Source organism: Canis lupus, chromosome 33, assembly GCF_003254725.2.
Source record: "Canis lupus dingo isolate Sandy chromosome 33, ASM325472v2, whole genome shotgun sequence".
In the NCBI taxonomy this organism is placed as follows: domain Eukaryota; kingdom Metazoa; phylum Chordata; class Mammalia; order Carnivora; family Canidae; genus Canis; species Canis lupus.
Genome location: NC_064275.1, coordinates 13,171,970 through 13,195,021, shown reverse-complemented (window position 1 = coordinate 13,195,021; position 23,052 = coordinate 13,171,970). Strand labels below are relative to the sequence as shown.

General features: G+C 39.3%; 1 protein-coding gene across 13 annotated transcripts in view; it reads right to left on the bottom strand.

Moving 5' to 3' along the window:
- Positions 1 to 23,052, bottom strand: part of BBX (BBX high mobility group box domain containing) — a 270,128-nt gene that overhangs the window by 91,458 nt on the left and 155,618 nt on the right. For all 13 annotated transcript variants that reach the window (XM_025478388.3, XM_025478424.3, XM_025478404.3 and 10 more), the window contains 2 exons: positions 9,234 to 9,404; positions 3,484 to 3,723 (listed from right to left, as the gene is read on the bottom strand). In XM_025478388.3, the coding sequence (XP_025334173.1) occupies positions 3,484 to 3,723; positions 9,234 to 9,395 (402 nt within the window). In that variant the 5' untranslated portion in view covers positions 9,396 to 9,404. The remainder of the gene's footprint in view (positions 1 to 3,483; positions 3,724 to 9,233; positions 9,405 to 23,052) is intronic.

Here is a 23,052-nt window from a genome sequence, read left to right as displayed (position 1 = left end):
CAAATTGTTCTCACTATCCCACATTTGCTCTTACTCCTGCCTTTCTCTCTGAATTCTATACCAAACCCATGACAGATTCTATCAACTTCATAAAGCCTCTGCTGAAATATCCCCACTAACACCCACCCCAGCTCAAGCAGTCTTCTCACAGACTTGTGACATTTTACTGTTACCATTTTTACCATGATTACTCAAACTCCGTATCTGGCAGGCATCTAAGTGAGCAGCGCATAATAAATAGTAAGAGTGCTAGAATCAAACAGGCAACAATATCCCAGCTCCACAATGTGTGACTGGTCAAGATACTAACTCCAATGAGTGTTAGGGCCCTGCTCTGAAGAAGAGGAATAATCACAACGGACTTTACGCATTTGTGTTTATGCAAAACATCGAGCTTAGAATCAACCAATCACTAAATGTATGAACCTGACAGATCAGACAAAAAAGGGAAGAGGTATTATAAACTCATTCAAAATTGTTTTTAACTTTCCAGATCCTCCTCTCTTCTTTGCACTTAGTCTGCTCTTCCTAAAGGTCTAGACCGGTGATCTTCTAAACTGATTGTAAACTAATTAATTAATACGGTCATTAGTTTAAGGGACCAGCGGAAGGTTCTAGCAATAATCCTAATCAAAAATGCGGGCTTGTATTCCTGTATCTGTTAAGAGTATGGGCATACGATGTTAAAGGGAAAAGTAAGATCGCTTCTGCGTCTCCTAACCAGCAGTCACACAGTTCAAACCTGGGAACATCCACAACACTGCATCGTCCAGTACATTGCTGAATTTAAAAAATTACGCAGGCTATATCCTTAGATGGTATTTTTATAATTACTTATAACCAGTTATTGCTCTAATGAGATTAATCAGACAGTATGAAACCCTCATTCAACACCCCCCCCTTTTTTTTTCAACAATGCAAATTAGTACTGGGCAATAATTCAAGAAACTGAAAACAAATCCCAGAATGGCTGTTTCCTCTCACCAGATGCACTACAAGATAATCAGGAGCAAGAAAAGCATCAGAGAAAGTTTTAACAGGTGAAAAAAATAAACCCTCCCAAGTTGTAGGACTTATTACTCATTTCTGCTTTAAAAATCTTTTTAAGTATTTATAGTCATACAAAAACTACCCTGAAAGAGTATGTCTTGTTCCTATAGAGAATCCCATTAAAATCTGGTGTTTACATGAAAATATTACACATAGAAAAGTTTTAAAAATGACTGCCTGGGTGAAAGGACCTTGAGGAGCTGAGACCGAATTCATCACTAGCAATCACCACCGACTAGGTATACTGAAGGCCCTCCGAGTAAGTTTCTGTTGTGGAAACTGAGGTTGCAATGAAGTCTGCAGTATCAACACAAAGAACACCAGCACAATTGCCTGTACTTTAATGTAATTTTGAAACCAAGTAGTGAATACATTGAAACAAGTCAGGATCACTTATGACTAAAATCAACTATATAGGGACTGTGAAAGTAGCTGAACCTTACACACTTCACACTAGAACTGAGAGAGCATTTCCTAAGAGCCAACTGTAAACAAGGCAGGTTGCAAGGTTAAAGATCTGCCTTGGTGAGTAGCAGATTGCAGGAGGCCACCTTAACAGATTTCATGAGGCGCCACAATGGCAAATATTGTGAACGTAATTAAGTAATTAGTAAGAGATTTCCTGTATGAACATATTACTTCCTCCTCTTAAAAGTGGCCACCTATTGGGTTTGTAAATTAGCAGTATTTAAGAAAAGGCAAACAAAGTACTTGGGACAGGCTGCATGTTATAAAAAAAACAGCAATCCAAAACCAAACTCAAGTGTTTAATTATAAGAAGCTAATGTTGTTCCGTATGAGGTTTCATATAATTGTTTATTTTGCCATATAAGTGCAGAACTATAAAAAAAAAAAAATCTAAGGCTATTTAATGGGAAAATGCTGTTAATTACTGTTATGCTTGTAAAGTTTACTGAAACATTTAAAATCATGTAGGTTACTGGAACTGATTTTAAATTTTCCAGATGCGCTACATAGCCAAAATCATGTCTTTAACAATAGCCAACTCACAAAGTTTTACATGATCATTAATTATGTAACATTTATGCCAATCATATATTCTGGATTCAAATATCCTTTAAGATTGCATAAGAAATTTTTATGTTACATGTTAGCTTGTTAAACAACTCAGTAGAACCACAGCAATTCAAAGAATTATTTTTCCACATACTGAGATGTCTAATAAAATGTGTCACTTGAAACTCTCTATTTTTGTCCCCTGCCGGTTCGTTCATCTTTTCATAGAACTTAACCAAATGTTTGGGTGGCAGGGGTTTTCATGAATTGAGATTGTTCACAAGTTAGGATGCTGAAGGAGTAATGTGAGAATTATTTAAGTTTAACCACAATGCTATATCTTTGCTTTTCCTTCACTTGCTAATAAATCCATTACACAATACATTTTAAAGGTTTGTTTATTTATTTACTTATTTATTCATGAGAGACAGAGAGAGGCAGAGACATAAGCAGAGGGAGAAGCAAGCTCCTGGTGAGGGAGCCCAATGTGGGACTGGATACCAGGACCCCAGGATCACGACCTGAGCTGAAGGCAGATGCTCAACCACTGAGCTGCCCAGGTGCTCCTAAACAATACATTTTAGAAGCATAATGAACTCACATTAATTTCAGAGTAATTTAAAAACGGACTGGTATATAGTTTTTGAAGGAATTCAGTCACTGGTATCAGAATAGATCCATGTCCCACCTTTCTGAATAGTCTTCCTGCATGGAAATACTTCTGCCTAAACTATTTATATGTATGCACTTAATCACAGTACATGTTTCGCGGCCATTCATTCCTTCACTAGTTTTAAATATTCAGGCTGTACCACCTATAGAATAAAAATAAATCAAAGCACATCTCTTAATAACTACTTATTACAAAAGAAAAAAAAAATGTTAGAACTGGAAGGGATAGAAGTTTTTGCCCAATTTCCTTATTCTAATAACAAAACAAAACAAAACAAAAAAAACAGACTGAAACCCAGAGACTGACTCAGATACTATCACAAGGTTATTTAGCATTAGAACTAGATCAAGACTCTTTCCCATGCCACAACTAGAGTAACCTAAGATTGTTATCTTTACCATGGGCATTCTCTGACAGGCAAAGCTGGGTTCTTGGAAAAAAAATTTAAAAAAAAAATTCATAATAAATAAATTACCATTCATAAAAATCAACCCCCGACGTCAATCTGTGGAGTATACACAATGAGAAAACTTGGCAATGGATTACTCTCAGCATCTCCACCAGCATTTGTAAGGTGGACTTGTTATTTAGGAATAGAAACAAAGCTCTTATGTTTACGCATAACACTTGATTCAGGATTCCGCTTTGTGCTGCTAGACCTTCAACAGGTACTCCATATATGAAGGCTGGGATATGGGATTGATTGCTCACAGCCACCATAAAACCTTGTCATCGTAACCTACCTCCTTGGCCATGTCTGTATATTTCTGCTTTTCCTTTGGATCTAGAACAGCCCACCAATCAGCCAGTATCTTGGTAGCACCTCGGTTATCAAGCCTGGGGTGTTCCTGACGTACAAGAGAGCGATGACGTTTGCAAAATAAGAGAAATGCATTCATTGGTCTCCGGGCTCGTTGCTCTGGTGATTCATCATCAGTCTCACCAACATCTTGCTCTAGGCCATCGGCCCCAAGAAGTTGAACCTATTACCAACCAAAACAAAAGCCAGATGTTTAACACATCCTGGTCAGTTTTGCTTTTAAGTTACTTTTGGTTCTCAAATTGTATTTTTTCTTAGCTTCATTTAAACTCACAAAGTAGAAAAAAATTAATCATCAACCACTATTAGTGGTTGGTAACCAACTTGCTTAGTTGCTTATTCTGCTGAGTTTCTATAGCAACCTATGCATATCTCTAATACAGCATATATTATTATCGTGTTCTGATTGCTTACATTTTTCCCCTACTAAACAGTGAGCTCTTTGAGGACAAAAGCTCTTTTACTTTTACAACCACAGCATCTAGCTCAATGTCTGGTATATAACATCGGTACTTAACTAACTCCTCAGTAAATAAATAAATCTACTCAGTGACATACGGGTCTCCAGATTAACAACATTCACAAAAAAAATCCTTGAATATTAGTTGTTTCTCCTCTTTGGAAAGTCCTTTTCTACAGTTAATATGAAAATGTGTAACAAAATAATAGGTAATAAAAATTTAATATAGACTATTCAGTGTTTTATGCACAAGGGGAGCCTCCCACTGTAAAAATCAAAATAGACCCTTAGTAGTAATTTGAAGAAACTATATAATAAATTTTCAACTTCATAAATATCAACTTCTCTTATTTTATTATTTTTTAAAGATTTTATTTATTCATGAGAGACACACAGAGAAGCAGAGACACAGGCAGAGGGAGAAGCAGGCTCCCTCTGAGGAGCCTGATGCAGGACTGGTTCACAGGACTCCAGGGATCATGATCTGAGCCAAAGGTAGATGCTTAACCACTGAGCTATCCAGGTGCCCAACCTTTCTTGTTTAGTGAAATGCTATGATAATACGAATAAATTCAACTGGCTTAAACCTTCAAATTCAATTCCGAATCCTCCCTTTCCTAAGCATTTCATTCAATTAGACATCTTTGAGGACTTCTACAAAGCTCTGGTCCTGCCCATTCCATATGTGTAATTATTTCCAATGCTCTAGCCTAGTCTTTCTGCGTCTAATCTCTTACATTACTTCCTGCGCATGGCTGCTGATACTTCTTGATCACAGAATCTCAGAGTACATTCAAATTGTTAAATATGATCCTATGCTATTTCTTGGAAAAAGTGCAACCATGAAAAGAAGTCCAGAAGGCTGACTAAAACTATCTCTTTAATTTCTTGTTTCATAGCTAAAATCAAGAAGGACTGAGGTAGTTGTTAGTCTGCATCATATAATAGAGCATTAGTTCTTCAACTTGAGTGGGCAGTGGAATCCCTGGAGGTCTTGTTAAAACAGAGATTGTTAGGTCCCATTCCCAGAGTTTGCAATGCGGTATATCTGCTAGAGTGGGCCTTAAGAATTTCTATTTCTTTCTTTCTTTCTTTCTTTTTTTTTTTTTGTCAGAGTCTTCCAGAGACTTTTTTTTTCTTTAAAGATTTTTATTTATTCATGAGAGACAGAGAGAGAAAGAGAGAGGCAGAGACACAGGCAGAGGTTGAGAAGCAGGGAGCCTGACGTGGGACTCGATCCTGGGTCTCCAGGATCATGCCCTGGGCTGAAAGCGGTGCTAAACTGCTGAGCCACCCAGGCTGCCCAGAATCTCTATTTCTAACAAGTTCCCAGGTGCTGCTCGTCTGAAGATCACATTCTGAGAACCACTACCGTAAGGCAACCATGTTCTTTTGTAACATGTTTATTGGGAAACTGCTACAGATACTCTAGGACAAATCACTAGCTTAATCCAATTTGTATTTTTAAAAAGCTGTTAAAAGTTTAAATTAAGTATTGCAGATGCATTTAGTTAACCATCAATTATCTTCAAACAACACAGTACAGTGGAACAATCTTAAAGTCATAGCTATATGATTTAGAAATATACTAGAGATTATTATTGGGAGTGAAGGCTACAGATTTAGTCTCCTCATTATGTATACAATCATTAACAATGATGTGCATTTTTAAGGAATATTTATTTAGCATTTTGAATGCTAAATAATAAAGAATATTTATTTAGCATTCCAAACCTAAGTAGCTATAGAAAAATCAAGGCATAAAAAGTGTATTATGTAGGTTTAGGAAGTAATTATATTTTCCCTTCAGAGAAGAATAACTCTTGATTCAGTTACTAAATTATAAAACTCAAGCCAAGAGCTGGAAAAAAGATAAATAAGACAAGATCCTGGACCAAGAAGCTTACTGTTTGGGGAGGGAAGAAAGACAAAAGTTAATGAATTAAAAAGCAGTATGCTCATATTAAAAGGAACCAGCGTGATAATGAAGCTCTAGCGGATGGATGGAAACACACTGAAGTATCCCTAGAAAATGTGTTGTCTGAGCTAAATTCTAAAAGATGACTCAGAATGTGTCAGGTAGTCAATGGGGAGACACAGAAAACTAAAAAGGATTGAAGCTCTATGACCACTGATTGATATATACTTCAAGAGCGCTGATATATACAAGTTTAGACCAGGGACCCAGGACATGAGATTGTAGACATAGCTATGGACATACTTCATGAGGAATGTGCTGTGTCTTATTAAAAAAAACAGTCATTTAATCCTATGAGTAGTTTCAGATTGTATAAAAAAACAAACAAACAAAAAACAAATCCTTGAGGGGACCAATATAGGTTATCATATTTTTACCCAAATTATTTATTTGCCAAATATGGGCATCAAAAAAATGTTTTCAATTACTACTTAATGTTACAATCATTTCATTAAATTAACCAAGTGAATAAACAAACGAGTAAATAAAATTATAAAGAAGTGAAAAACTCTATGAAGACCTCAATTTTTCTTTCACAGGGGCCAAGTAATACCTTGTCACAAATCAACACTAGTACCAGACCAGGTTATAGAAACCACAGCTGGATGGTGAACCCATGGGTGGTTTTAAGCATAGGAAAGACATCACTAGACCTGTATTTTAAGATAACTCCTGTCATCAGTGTTGAGCATGAATTATAATAGCAAAACTATTAGCAACCCAAACTAGAGGAACCATTGAAGTGTTCCAGGTGTCCAGGTAAGAAAGGAGAAGGCTGAACCAAGGCCATAATGAGGAGAAGGGAAAAGTTAGAAAAGAGACAATATTTATTTATGAGGGAGAACCAAGAGAGCTGCTATGCAATTGGATTTTATGGTTAAAAAAGGAAGAGTGTTGGGACACCTGGGTGGTGCAGTCAGTGGAGCACCCAACTCCCGGTTTTGGCTGAGGTGGTGATCTCAGGATCGTGGGATAGAGCCCCATGGGGTCGGGCTCCGTACTCAGTATAGAGTCTGATTAAGACTCTCTCTCCCTCTCCCTCTGCCCTACTCCTCTAAAGTAAGTAAATAAATCTTTTTTTCTTTTTTTTTAAAGGAAGAGTGTTCCTAGCTTCAGCGGCAGGATTTCTTTGTATACAACAGAGAATGCTTTTTCTCAGATGAGAGAAATTAGACTGGGTGGGGAGCAGAAAGATCGGTATCAGGTAGGCTAAACTTGAGGTGGTTCTCAGCAGTGATGTCTTGGCTGTGATAATCATGAACGGAGGCATGAGTACAAAGGCGGCCAGGCTAAGAAAGTGGAGGAGATCACCAAGTGTGGACTGAAGAGAGGAGGGAGTTCCATCACTTCATTCTTTCACTCCAACAGCTGTGGACTGGGCAGCTGACAGGGACCAGGCAGTGCCCCGAGTGTGAATTCCCCACCCTCGTGAAGCAGAAGGGCGGCACAGCCTCTATACAAATAAATTTGAAAGGATGCCTCTGGCTGCTCTGTTGGGAACAGATTTTGGAAAGGCCAAGGGGAGAGATGGAACATGCTAGAATGTGCACTAGCAGGGGTGGAGGTGTGGGTCAGCTGAAGGCTGTGGGGACCTTGTGAGGGAGGAGTCAAGCTGAGAACACCTGGAGAAGGGGCAGCTGAGAATCTGCTGATGGATGGGTAGGAGACGCAAGCAAAAGAAAACAGACAAGGCCTCTGGTCTTATCCACCTGCGAGCTGGGGATTCCCCCCTACTGAGGAAGGGGGATGCCAGACAATGGGGTTCAAAGCTTCACTCAGAACACATTCAAACCGAGGTTCTGATTTGAGATCTAAGTAGGTATGTCCAGTAAACAGTCAAAATTGAGAGTGCAGAGTTTAGAGAAAGGTCCAGGACAGAGAGAGAAATTAAGAAGCCCAGGGAATACCAATACTTGAGGGCAGAATAGGGGAGCAGCAACTGAAAGAAGCTAGGAAGGTGCAGCTGGGAGAGAAACAAATCCTGGAACAGACACAGGGGAGTAGGAGACCACTTCAGGGACCACAGGACCGGCAGGTGCAAATGTGCCAGGAAGATCAATTCAGGATAAACTTGGCAGATCCTTCAAACAGAATTAATAACACTGGTTTCTCTGAAAAAGGAGAGGAGGAAGTAAAGATGGGGAAGGAGTGAAATAAGTGTACAGGTGAATAGAGGAGGCTGACGGGAGTCACTTCTGGTAGCCTCTGTTTTCTCTGTAAAAGAGGAGAAAAAGGTCAACAGTGAGAGAGACCGTAAAGGGTAAGACATCTGAGAAACAGGAAAAAGAGAAAAAATGGTTTCTTAGAGGCTGATCAAAGCCTCAAACAAAAGACGGAATGGATATCCGAGGTCTGAAGAACACTAAAAACATGTTTATAAAAGTTGTAGTGACACAGAGAATGTACTCATTGATTCTTCCAGTATCTATTCAATACTGGCTATATGCACCACTCCAGATTCCAAGGAACAAGAGGAAGACATGATGGGCAAGAGTTTGCTCTTACTGAGCTCATATCTAGTCTGACAAGACAGACATACACAAGTAGACAGCCAAACACAAGTTAAATGGTAAATGCCAGGAAAGAAATCCTTGGACATGGAACGTGTTGGCTGGGAGGGACACCTGCGACGATGAGATCCCACCTTTTGGGAAGGTAGCCTTTGTCCTGAGAGCTGAATGAGGAGGAGGAGGAGGAACCCGTTATGCCAAGACTCTGAGGAATGTGTGACTTTCTAAATAAGAGCTGGCTGCTCAAGCGTGACACAAGAGAAGGGGACATGGAGGACCGAAGGACCAAGGAGGCTTGCTGGGGGTGCCAACTGCCAGATGCCATGAAGGTGTCAGAGATGAGGCCCTGAGATGCTCTGAGGCTGCCTACAGAGGCAGAGCTAAGCTGAAGCTGGGGAGAGAAGCCCCAGGGGCAACAGAGTAGATGCCAGGTGAGCACAACAGATTTTATGAATCCCCCGCCATCTCCACTGCATTTGTGTATGACACTACCTGAAAATCATCAGTTAATTGACAGAGACACTATCTAAGAAGGATCTGTTTCTGTCTTAGCTATTAGGAAGTACAGAGACTTCAGGAGTCATCAATATCTGGAATAACAAGGTAAACTGAGCAGTTAAATAGGATGCAAGTTATGCCCAGTTGTAGAAATGCATCTTTCTCCTCATATGTGACGACTGTCCTTTCTCAAAACTCAGAACTTCTCTATTAAACAGAGGCGTTACCTTATCAATATCTTCCTCTTCGTCTTCCTCTTCCTCCTCTTCTGAAAAGTCCAGCAGTTTCTTTGCTAGCAGTGGGTGCCACTGAAGACACTTTCGTTTTGGTCGCTTTCCAGCCCTTTCTCCTTCTGTTGAATGATCTTTATTTCTATTACTGCCTTTCATTACTGTGACCTGTGGTAAAGGAAAAGGGGGAGAGAAACAGAAATCAAAGTACATTTGATTAAAATTTGTTTATTTAGCTTCCTTAGCCTTAATTGGATTATAGTTTTAATGACTAAAGTATCTACCAGCTCAGGCATTTACTGGATTCAGTACGCATTCTAAGTACATCATCAAACATTCAGTTTTACTTGGCTAAATGGAGCTAATAAAATTTGCCTTTTATGAAATCTACTTCCTTCCACTCCATAACTTCAGAATTCAAAACCCAAATAAAAGCAGCAGGATGATTACAAGTTACTGTCACCTGTTCACTTTTACTCATGGGTAGGGTTTCCCAGTAGTGCAGCAGAAGAATGGCTCCCAGGGGAGAAGAGGTGATCCCAGGGGCAGCCCTCCATATACTGTCCAATGGCTCCTCTTTTAGTACAAAAATTTTCATGAAATTTGCATTCTACACTATGATATATCCGAGCTTGGAGCATTATTAAGGAAAATGAATACTTTGTAAGAATCAAACGTCTTGGATTTTTGCTGTTGCTCTTTCCCTAATAGGTGGCTGGTTGAAATAGCTAAGCAGTAGCCAGCTTATGAATGTGATAAAGTCTTTCAGAAGCCCAAAATTCTAAGTTACTTTTCACTTAAAAACAAAAAAAAAGTTTCTTCCTCAATGATAAAAACAATATACATTCATATTATAAAGGTGAAAATAACAGAAAATGAGGTTTCTGTTCTCCATCACACCCAGCCCCACAGCCCAGAGGTAAATTATATATGTCAGTTTCTTTTTTTTTTTTTTAAAGATTTTATTTATTTATTCATGAGAGACAGAGAGAGAGAGAGAGAGAGAGGCAGGCAGAGACACAAACAGAGGTAGAAGCAGGCTCCATGCAGGGAACCTGACGTGGGACTCGATCCCGCGTCTCCAGGATCACACCCTGGGCTCAAGGCAGCGCTAAACCACTGAGTCACCTGGGCTGCCCAACATGTCAGTTTCTTACATGCATTCTCTCATTTTTTTCCCTAGTTTAACAGTTCTCATTCATTCAAGTAACAATATCCAAAGTATTGTTTATACATACTCAAGCAAATACTCAAATAATAAGACAACAAAGTGCTATCAATTAAATGGTTCACAGTGACAGTTACAAACATAAACACAGTTGCTAAAATCACATAACAGTAGCCTTTTGGGTCACTGTAAGTGTGCATTGTCCAAATGCTTGTAAAGTGATATCAATAAATTTTTTATGTCACATTGCTAAAACTGGGATTTCACAGTTTCTAGTTTCATCCAGTTCTGAAGCCTTTAAAACAATATGGCATAGGCAAATTTATCCTCTCTGTCCTTCATTGTTTACAGACTTTGGGTCATGCTTAGAGTCTTCCTCATTTCAAAACAAATCACTAACAACTCCTTCTAGAAACCGCATGACTTCATTATGAAAAAGAATTTTAATATTTGACCAATCTGTAATTGCTTCTGATAAAGGAGATCACGGTCTATCTTATTCTTTTCTTCCCAAATAACTAGCCAAGTAGTATTAAAAGCTATTTATCAAATAATACATCTTCCCCCACTCCTCTGAAATGCCACTTTTATCCTACACTAAATTACTATACGTGTATAAATTTATTTCTGAATTCTCTTCTGTTAATAATCATGCCCCTTTAACCTGTTTTGCCTATCCTTTGACCAATTTTTACATATCCTTAGGGACTATATCATTGTGTAACTTCAAAAATAAAAAAGAATTTATTTATTTATTCCTGAGAGACACAGAGAGAAAGAGAGACAGAGACACAGGCAGAGGGAGAAGCAGGCTCCATGCAGGGAGCATGACGTGGACTCGATCCTGGATCCTGGGATCACACCCTGAGCCAAAGGCAGGCACTCAACCACTGAGCCACACAGGCGTCCCGTTGTGTAACTTTTTTAATATACAAATATACTGGTAAACATAGCCATTTAGAAATTTTAATGTGCAAAGATCATGCTCATTTAAGTTCATACACCTTGACGGTTTCCATTTTGTAATAACTATAGAATATTCCAAAATTAAATTGTATTGCAATTTACTCAAACATTCCATTATTGATAAACATTCAGATTACTCCTTGTGCTAAAGTAAAAATCTTCATTTTGATAAAAATCTTCATCAATTTATGAAAAGCTTTGTCTAGTCAAAGGAAGGAGGGAGACATACTGTCTTCTCAGCAAGAAACTTCTGCTGAATACCTGAAACAATTATATGATTTGTGTGGCTCCCTCAAGGATATAATAAGTTACTGAAAACTCTAAATGGAATTAGTTATTTGGTATATATATTTTTTTAAGATTTTATTTATTTATTCATGAAAGAGAGAGACAGAGACACAGGCAGAAGGAGAAGCAGGCTCCATGCAGGGAGCCTAACATGGGACTCGATCACAGGACTCCAGGATCACGCCCTGGGCCAAAGGCAGGCGCTAAACCGCTGAGCCACCCAGAGAATCCCTATTTGGTATACTCTTAATAAAGGAACAAAGATTTCTTGTGAATTGATAGACCATTTACAATTCTCATTCTATCTACAAATAAAACTTGGCACAGGCAATACAATTTCCAAAAATACCAATGCTATATAGAGAGAAGAGGAAATGGTTATTTTTGTGGTTTATTAATCACTTCAGTATGAGCTGCCTGAGTGGTATTTAAATGCATACGGGGGTCCCAGTATTTTATGAGATGAAACATTTATGGCTGTTTCCATTTCTCTTAAAAAAGTCCCTTTAACATTTCTTATTAAGGATGATTTAGTGCTTATGCACTCCTTTAATTTTGGCTAAGAAACTTTATCTTTCCTTCAATTCTGAGTATTCTTGCCAGGTAGGTTATTCTTGGTTTTAGGTTTTTTCCTTTCAACCCTTTGAGAATATATCATGTTACTCCCTTCTGGCCTGCAAATTTTTCTGCTGAAAAATCACCTGATGGGTCTTATATGGGGTACCACCTTCCCTATGTAACTAGTTGCTTTTCTCTTGCTGCTTTTAAGATTCTCTTTAATTTTTGACATTTTAGTTATGATGTGCCTTGGTGTGGACTTCTTTGAGTGTGTCTGGTCTTGGGCTCTCTGTGATTCCTAGACCTAGGTATCTGTTTCCTTCTCCAGGTTAGTGAAGTTTTCAGCTATTATTTCTTCAAATAAGTTTTCTGCCTCTTTCTGTCTTCTTCTCTGGGATCCCTATAATGGGAATGTTAGTATGCCTGATATTATAACCAAAGCTCCTTAAACCATCCTTATTTTTTTTAATCCCTTTTTCTTTTCAGCTGGGGTGATTTCCACCACCATGCCTTTCAGATCACCCACTACTGTGTCTTTCAGAACACCAATCTGTTCTGCATCATCTAATCTGCTGTTGATTCCCTCCAGTGTATTTTTCAATCCAGTTATTGTATTCAACTCTGATTGGTTCTTTTTTTGCATTTTCTTTCTCTTTGTTGAAGTTCTCACTGGACTCACTCATTCGTCTCCCAAGTCTGGTGAAGATCTTTATGACCATTACTGTTCCAGGGGTATCCCCTGAGTGGGCTGTGTATACTCTCCTGTAGTGGCTAGGTTCTGACAGCTGCAGGTGTACTGGTATAAGAGGCTGGCCCCCAGCCCGGCTGGCTGCAATGCCCTGCCATGACTACTGTGGTAGCAGTAGTGGGCTATAGCCCTCCGCTCACCTGTTGTCAAGCCTTGCTGACTTTTAAGGCCAGACATTATGAGGGCTCATCCTCCTGGGGCAGGCTCCCAGGGTGGGTGGTTGCTCAACATAGAGCTGGACCTCCTTGCTTCTCAGGGAGAATTTCTGTGTTGGTGATAACTCTATTGTGTCCCTGCCCCACTTATACTTCCCGGTGTGGATTTTTCTATGTTTGGTTGTGGAAGAGTGTTCTGCTAGTCGTCAGGTAAAGTCTTCAGAGAGAGATGTTCCATACCCAGTGGTAGTTTGGATGTGTCCCTGGGAGGAGGTCAGCTCAGAATCATCCTGCTCCATCATCATGATCCTATCTTTGTTTAAGTAACACATTTTTTAAATAGTATAAGAAATCAATGGGAAACTATAAATCAAGCAGATGTATCAACTGGAGAGGTCAAAGTGATTGCCAATGCCTAGAGAAAAATAGATCTTTTAGCCTCAAGGATTTTGATTATGTAATATAATTATATGTGAATTGTTTAAATATATGTGCTTTTGTGTGTGTATAAAATTTTAATATTCAAAGAGAAAACATAACATCAAGAATTAATGAATGGTATATGTGGCTCTGGGGTTCAGAATAATCCCATTCACATGTGATTTCTTTCCCATGTAGCTGACATGCCACTACAGAAACTGTATGTCTCTGCTAAAACCCCCAAATTAATCTCTCCTTCCCCAGAAATCCACTAGACTTTATATTGCTAATGACATGACATGTTCCCTTGAATTACAATTATTTGAGTATGTTCTATCTCCTTCACTATAGGCTTCTTTTTCTTCATAATCCAAGACTACTTAGTTTTATATACTCAGAAGCATCCTGGCCCACCAGAATATCGAGATTAGTTAGTTGTGAGGGTTGTTACAAGCAAGCAACCATATGAACCCCTGTGCTAAATAATGGTGATAATTCATTGTTTTTATACACTCAAATGGCTTCAAAATGAACCCCCATCTTGCTCATTCCCCTGAATTCAAATACTCTTCCCTGAACAAAGGGGGGCTGAAAAAACTATGTGTAACCATGCACATGGGTCAAGGTGGCATGAGGTAAGAACCATCAGCCCCCAGAGCCGTGGAAGAAACAAGACGGACACTGTCAACACTGTGCCTACAACAAAGTAAGAGTGAAAGAAGTATTTTTAGCATAAATGAAAGATGAAAAAGTGCACAAGCGAATTGGACATAATATACTTTTTAGACAAGAGTCAGGAAAAGTATAACTGATGTACTGACTACGAAATACCTCAACTGAATACTTTAATAATTTATAGTTATCTAATTACTTTTTAATTCCTTACAGGTCAGTTTTCAAGCTGCTGAAAGAAAAGAGTCAGGGGAAATGATGCTCCTGGATTATCACTCAGAAGTAATGAGAAAACAAAAAAGAAGAATGAAAGAAACGATGAAGAAAAATTAGAAGAGACAATTAAGGCAGAATTTTGAGGCTCAAGTCCATCATTCATCTTATTTCAACAATAAGGAGGAGGGAAAATTGTTAATTTTTTTTATAGTAACAGAGGCCTAGACTTGTTATTATTTTTCCACTAAAAGCCCCACATTTTATAAAGTTTGGCTTCTTGTCCTTGACCAAGGACAAATTAAGCTAATAATCTACACACAATAAATGAAGCAACTGGCAGACTTTACTCAAAAGGGGTCATCCATTCTGCAACTGCAGAGTAACTAAAACAGGTTATTTACCTATCAGTGGACTCTACTGGAAAGACTCAATATCATCAAATTATGCTGCTGAAATTGTCAAATGACAGAAGCTGAAGGTCCTTATCCAAAATACTGAATATTTATTTATCTTGAAATAACAAACCAACCCATGTGTGCCCTTTCCTATGCCAAGATGAGTGACTCTAATTAGATAAATCATTGTTCTGAACTAAATACAAGTCAACATGGTGATAAATTAGAAAAAATTTCATGTAATGTACTCTTCAAAAGCAAGCCCATTCATGAAGACTTTACTAAGGTCAAACTTTGAGAGAAGTTTAAGGAAGAAATATCACAGAAGAAACAGTACAAACTAAACATCACACTTGACAAAAGAAAATTATGGCCATTGGAGGCTGTAAGGCCTCATTTAGAATCCTGTGTCTACCGTGAACTACTTCTTTATGAAGTTATTAATCTTGATGATCTCTCTTCATATGTTAAAACAGTAACAGCTCTGCCATGAGAACATGTTCTTTTTTTTTTTTTTTTTTTAAGATTTTCTATATTTATTTGATGGACAGACAGCTAGAGAGAGCACATGAAGGGGGAGCAGTAGAGGGACAGGGAGCCCCTTTGAGCAGGAAGCCGGATGCGGGGCTCGATCCCAGGACACTGGGATTATGACCTGAACGGATGGCAGATGCTTAATCGACTGAGCCCCCAGGCGCCCACATTTTATATTTAATACCGAGCACAAAATCTGGCGCCCAGAACATTCTCATTCTGTGTTGGTAAATCCTCCCTTTCCCCACAAGCTTTTGAGAGGGACTATAGGTTTTAACCGGCAGCATCTGCTGGCTTTGTCTCAGCCGAAGATGCTGTTCAGGGAACACATGTCTTCCATTTAAACAGGTCCATGTGCTTCCCAGATGACATAATCCCCAGACTCTGAAACTGAAAGAGAAAGATGGAAAGTTTCCTTTCCTTTGTCTGAGTGATACACAGTCAGAAACAGTTCCGTGGCACAGTCATAAATTTTGTGAGTTAGATCCTCTCAGTCTTTCCAGCATCTTGTCTTACAACATTGGCAATCAGTACACTTCAGTCTTTAAAACATGGCGTGAATTTAATGCTGCCACAGGGGTCTTCTAGAGTTTACATTGTTTCCTAAATGTCCAATAAAATCCCATCCAAATCATATTAATGGAAATGCAGACCCAGTGAGACAGAGGAAAGTAGGAGAGGCCCACAAAATCTTAGTGTTAGACACCACACATTCCAACCACAAGTAAGGCCTCTCCTGACTCCAATGGAGACTGCAAGACTTCACCATTTTCTCAAGTTGACAGAGAAGAGGAAAAACCCCAAAGAAACAATGACAAAGTGGTAGCTCTAGAGTTCCACACAAATTAGACTGACCTGCTTAAAATCTTCCTTCCAGGGAGTCATGCTGCTTTCAAGACATACTTTGCTTCTATCTTCCCACAGGGGTCTTGCCAACAGGGAAGCTGGCAAACACCCCAGCTTTGATCATGGCTCACCCTAACATTCTCTCATTTTCTGTTGAAGTCTTTCTCATCCTCCAAGGCCTAGGTCACATATTTCTTCCTTCAAAGCTTTCTATAAAAACCTTAAATAAAAACCCGTCACTCTTATGCTCTTTAATTGTACGTGATCTTATTAGGGCAGGCACTCTCCGTGTCTTAATGTCACTTTTATAGATGCCAACCCCCTCTCACCCTGGAGGAAAAAAAAAAACCCAGGGTGCAAACTTCTAGAGGGTAGATGCCATGGTTTCTTCCTTTTCTGTCCAGGGTGCAGCACTGAGCCTGGTAAATGGCAGGGCTTGTCACTTCCTCATCTAACACTTAACCACATAAACAACTTCCCAGAATGATGTGCTCCTATGGATAATTTTTAAAACAATATACATATGCAGCTAATATTTATTAATTAGTATTTGCTCTGTACATAATATCCATCGTCTCATTTGATCGTCACAAGAAACCTCTGAGGCAGGTACTACCATGAATCCCAGGTGAAGCAGCTGAGGGTTAAGTGCCTTGCCTAGGGTCACACGGTTGGCAGCGGAGAAGCTTGTACTAGAACCAGGAAGCCTCACTGAAGAGCCCAAACGCTTAGGGAGGAAAGGGGGATGTAAGGTAAAGCCTTCCATCTGTTGACTCTCTGGGCATTTGCCATAGAACAAAGAGCTAATGGGCCATGGAAACACCAAAAGGGAGCACTGAGAGGCTGAGAAGCGAACACTGTCTGAGTTCACAGCAGACAAGCCAGTGCACATCTCTGATGACTCCGGGTGACAAATTAGATTAACTCTAAAATTCTTGGAAGATAAAAGCCTTACATGTGCTAATCTTTATTATTTATTGTAATTCTAATGACAATTCTAAACTGCAGAGTAAATGAAAAATATCTCACTCAATAAAGTAATACTCTTCCTTTTAGAAGCAATTCAGTCACTATTCATGCAAAAAGAGTGTCTTTAAATGCACTCCTTATTGAAAAGCAGTAGCTCTTGAGGTTGAAACTTTAACTCTGTCAAGATGTTATCTATATGCTCTTCATGAATACTAATAGGGCACCCACTATTCAAAGAAGGGCTTAGCTGTACTGGTAGCTCTGGTCCCTGTGCCCTTACCTCATGACGGAATATGTATTTTAAGATCTCTAATACTTACACTCCCTGACATTTAGCTTTAGGAGAGCTTAATTTAACATGGTTCTCAAAATGCATGCTGCTCTAGGCTAGAGAAAGAGAGAATAGCTATCTTGAAAGAGATAAAGCACCAGAAAGGGTGGCTTAGGAAGAAAAAGCTATTTACATACAGAATTCAGTCACAGGCTAGGACATGTTCCCCATCACATCCCTCAGAAAGCCCACTTCTCTGTTTTCCTATAATTTTATGTTGATGTTTATATTCTTAATCAGAAAGTCACCAAATGCCTATTTTTCAACAGGCCTACCATAACACATTTGCCTTCTTTTAGTTTCTAAATTAACAAAGTTTGGGGTAGGTTTTTATTTTCCCCTTAGATTTTATTGATTTATTTGAGAGAGAGAAAGAGAGAGAGAACACAAGCAGGGGGTGGGGAGAGGGAGGAGGAGACTCCCCACTTAGCAGGGAGCCTGATGTGGAACTTGATCCCAGGACCCAAGGACCATGATCTGAGCCGAAGGCAAATACTTAATCGACTGAGCCACCCAGGTGCTCCAACAAAGTTTTTTTAATATGTATTTATTAGATGTTAGGACGTAATGATCACATTGACAAAAACCTAAAGCACAAGAGGACAAGCTCATGGGAGTCTCTTCTTCATTTATTCTCAGTGTAGCTGAACACATATTTATTAATCGTTTGGTGAGCTGTGCATTATGGGAGTTTAAAGTGTTCAGTCTTACCTTCCATTCAACTTACAACCCATTGTGCTCTCCTGACAGGTAGGCACAGTCCTGTTCGCCACACTTACCCTGGGCTTCTGCTCTCCTCCCAGGCCTGCACACTGTACCCTACGCTCCCCACTCTCACTTCTCTATAAGCCTCTCTCTGAACTCCCATTTCTAAAAAGCTGTCTTTACTTGCTCCAGCTCGTATCTCTTTCCTTCCTACGCACCTTTCTGACCACCCACATTTAATGGCTGTGCCATAGTTTTTGACACTTGACTGTGTAATAATGATCATTTTTCTGTACCATATACACATTAATGATTTCATGTGAATTCGTCCCACAAAGACCCTTGAGGATAACGAACATATCAGATGCTTTTTTCTGGATCCATCAGAGCAAATGTCCCCATGCTAGACAGGGAATAGATGCTCAGAGAATACGCAAAGAAGCAAACACAGAAATGATACTTTCAGGCTTCCTAATTATGCTTGTCTTTATGTCGCTATGCTAAAAGTCAGAAGATATATAAGACTTAAAAAGAAAATAAGCAGAGAAGGAAAAATAAGAACCTAGGAAAAGTTGTTCAGAAAGGGAAAGAGAGAGAACAGGCAAATTGATGAGGAGATGCAATAAATATAATGAAATTGAAGTCACCACCAAACAGCCGTCCATACTGGTCTAACACATGTTCTAGTAGCTTTATTCCCAACCCTGGCTAGTTGTCAATGACTCTTAATACCCTCTCAAAACAGCAGGTCATAGGACCTTCAGCTCACCAGCTCTCTCTTCCTTTCATAATTCTTCTACTAATAAACCCAAACTCTGAACTGTCCAACCGTTTTTCTTCTCTAGTTCTGCCCCAGGGTGCTACATGCTCCCCTGGTCTGATACACCACATGGCTTCCAATCTTCAGGTTTGTTGGCAATCCTTTCTCACTTGTCTTATCCAGTCTTACCCAACCCACGGTTCCCATTACAAACTCTCAGGTTCTCCTCAACACCTACTGATGATGAGTGAAGAATAATAATGAGATATATACATATATATAAAATGCTTCCACAGACATAATGCTTCCGTATATATTACTTCCTATGGACCAGAAACTAAGAGCTTTATATTTATTGTCTTAACTCACAATGAGCCCAAGAGGTAGGTACTATTATTATCTCCTCTTCACAGGGGAGAAAGCTGAAGCACATATAACTAGTAGTTTGCCTCTTTTAGTTTACAAATTAACAAAGGATTGTTATTCTATGCATTTGTCACATGGGTAGGACACAGTTATCACACGGGCAAGAAGCTGAATAATAAGAGGACAAACTCACGGAATGGAGTCTCCTCATTTACTGACAATGCAGTTGAACACATATTTACTGGTCACCTAATGAGCTATGGATGATGTCTGCTAATGCATTAGACATTATAATGTCCAAGATCACACTGCTAGCACTCCTGGTAACAGGAGGTCCCGGCTTCAGAGTCCTGCTCTTGACCATTATATAGTATTGCCTTCTAACAACAAACTTTATTGAATGCTTGCTACATACATGTTCAACACTTTTATAACAATTAACTTCTATAATCCTTGATACAACCCTTAGAGAAAGGTGCTATAATGATCACCTTTTATACGTTGAAGGAATTAAGAATGACAAAGCTTCAGCCACATGTTTGAGCCACTCTGTCAGCACACGGAGGAGAAGCCAGGATTTGAACCTGGGACGTCTGCCCCCAGAGTTTTCCATCATTTCTCCACATTGCCCTTCCCACCACAATTCTAGCTGTTAACAGGAGGGACTTTCCTAAAGCGTCACACTCTCACACTCTTCCAATTGCCTACCAATTCCAAGATTGTTTCTTTCTTCATCCATCTTCTCTCAAAGGCAGAGATTCAAGGTCAGCTCCTTCTTTCCCTCTCATGATGTGGTTTTTAATCTCCTATCCTGCTACCTTTGGCCATGAGTGTTTCAGTTTCTTTCTTTGATGAACTACTGATAACCTGCTCCTTTTGGTTAGTACCTCCTCCTCCAGTCCATACACACTCTCAAGGTTAAAGCCCTCTTTGAATCCCCCCTCCCTTTAGCTAGTCCTTTTTTTTTTCCCTGTACAAACTGACCTCCAGCTGCCAAGCCAGGAAGACTGCCTGACCCCCAGCCATGCAGCAAGCAGCCAAGAACTGGCTTGCCTGCACTAACACTGTCCGTGTGCTTTACCTTGCACGCTACTACTGACTGGATTCCTAATCTTGGTTCCAAACCCCAGGATTAATTTCCTAGAAAGCTCTCCAAACTCCCTTCAACTGTGTCACAGGCTCTGGTTCCTCTACCTCACTTTTATTCACACTCCCATCTTTGACTTTGAGCCTCTCAGAAAAAAATACCTTGTCTGGGCCAGACCTCTGCTGCTGCCGTGTATCTGGGAGGTAGGCCAGAGAACTGGACAGTCCTTCCCCTGCACACAAATTATCTAGAAAGTGTACACATATCTCTTTTTCTTCACCATAAATTCCAATCTTTGCAATGGCTTCTTGCCCAGATAGCTACCCTCTCATCATATCTGCCCCTTCCGGCTCATCTGTGTGGTCCACTCCTCTCTGTCCCCATCACACAGCTTCAACAGGTCTGGTCTTCCTGACTACAGCTATGCTGAATTCAATTCTCGACACCACAAATGTCTGCTCAGGCTCATTTCCTGCATGAATCTCTTTAAATAGTCCCTTAATGTCCTCAGGAAAAAGTCCAACCTTCTTCCTTCACTTAACACATAAGATTCGCCATGTCTTGGTCCCTGCTGGCACTTACGGCTTGGGTTTCCCTGCTCTGTTATCACTTCAAAAGCTCTGCCCACATGAAGCCACAGGCCGTCACCTGGAATCTGCCATGGAATCTCACCTCATAGCGTATGTTCTACTGTCTCCTCTCAGCTGGACTCAGTCCTGCTCCAGGGCTTAGCCTGGATCTATCTCATCTCAGGCCTCTGTCGGCCCTATCTAGTCTGAGAGAGGCGCTCCCTTGGTGTCCCTACCACACTCTATACTCGAGGAGCCACAACGAAGTGGCCTGGTGGCAACAGAACAAAGGTGGTATGATGTTCATCATGGGACCTCAGGACCTGACACAGAGCCTGGCACACTGTGAGCAAATACTTACCCAGTGAATGAGCTCCGGGTCTAGTCTCTGCCATCCATTCCTATCACGCTGTTCCCCTCCTTATTGCCACCGCTTCTCTTCTACTTCATCCCTACCATGCCCTGTTCTCTCTTCTCATTCTGTGACCTTCATCTCAAGAAACTTCTAGCAGCCACTCAACTAGCATACTCAAACTGCCAAATCAGACCACCTGGCAATTTTACTAGTTCAGAAATAATCAAATTGACTCAATGAATAATTTTGACCTCACAAGAGAAATAATTATCCATTCCTTACTCTCTTGTATCCATCACCTAACACTGAGAATTTAATCTTCTGCATATCCATTTACATACACCCCTTTAAATTTTAAAAATGATCATGTGTATTCTTATTTTTTTCATGATTACTTATTTGTTTGAGATAGAGCAAGAATGAGAGACATTACAGAGGCAGAGGAAGAGGAAGAAGCAGACTCCCCGCTGAGCAGGGAACCTGATGCAGGGCTCCATTCCCAGACCCTGAGATCATGACCTGAACTGAAATGACTGAGCCATCCAGGTGGCTCAAGAATTATCACATGTATTCTTAAAAAGTAAAAGTATTATAATTCATCAAAAATGATCAAAGTTTAAGAGACTAATTTTTTTGTTTATATGACTTAGTTTATTTTAAAATAATAAAAGGTCTGAATGTCTTCCATGATCCTGATCTCTAAATATATCTTTAAAAAAAAAAAGATAAAACCCAGAAACAGTAGTTCAGAAAAAAAAAATCACCAATCTGAGATATCTCTACTTGAAATCTTTTTCCTAGGCTACTGTTCTTTACTTTTAAAAGATGGCAAATAATTTTAGTTAAAATTTTTTTACTTAATAAAACAAAACTTGTTTTAATGGTTATTAAAACAAAAATCTTAATTCTTCCTAAAGTAAAAAAAGAATTGACATCTTACTCTAGTAGTCATAGTTATTTATTGAAATAGCTTATCCTAGCTTCTCCAATGCCTACCTGCTTTACACTTTGACACACTAGAACTGAGTTAACTCATTATTTACTAGATTACACATTTTGCTAAGGAAATTAATCAGAATGCATAGGGAGCTTTGATACATTTATATATTCTGCTTAGAGTTAAGAAGAAAACTGTATGTTTACCACTTGATGAAATTTTCTTCTTAAATATATTCCATTTTTCTGACTTAATATATATGAAACAAAGTGTTTATTTGCTAATTCAGAGTCGTAACAGTACTCTGTTCAGAACATTTGCCATTTGCTTTATATTCCTTTCAGCTGGTATACTGCTTTAAAGTGTTTGGGCTGAATGAGCTCTAACCTCCGTGCCAAGTACTGAAAGTTTATTTTTATTTTAAAAATGTATGGCATTTGTTTTTAAAAGTTCTTCATATCAGAATTAACACACACAAAATAGTTCCTATTTATATATCATTTGCTTTTTTCTTTTTTCCCCTTTTTTAAAAACCACCGAAGGAAGAATAGCTAGAAATTTTAGTATCAATTTTAGTATGAGATGGTTTAGTATCCTCCTTCCTTCTGTTTTTCTCTCATTCATAGTGGGAGAATGGCCATTACCCACAAGATACACATTCACTGAGGCATCCTGGAGTGTCTTTCTCACAGCCTAATTTGCATAAATCTCCCTCTGCTGGCCAAATTTTTATCTTCTAGCATCCTATTTAAATAGAAAGGTAGTGGTATA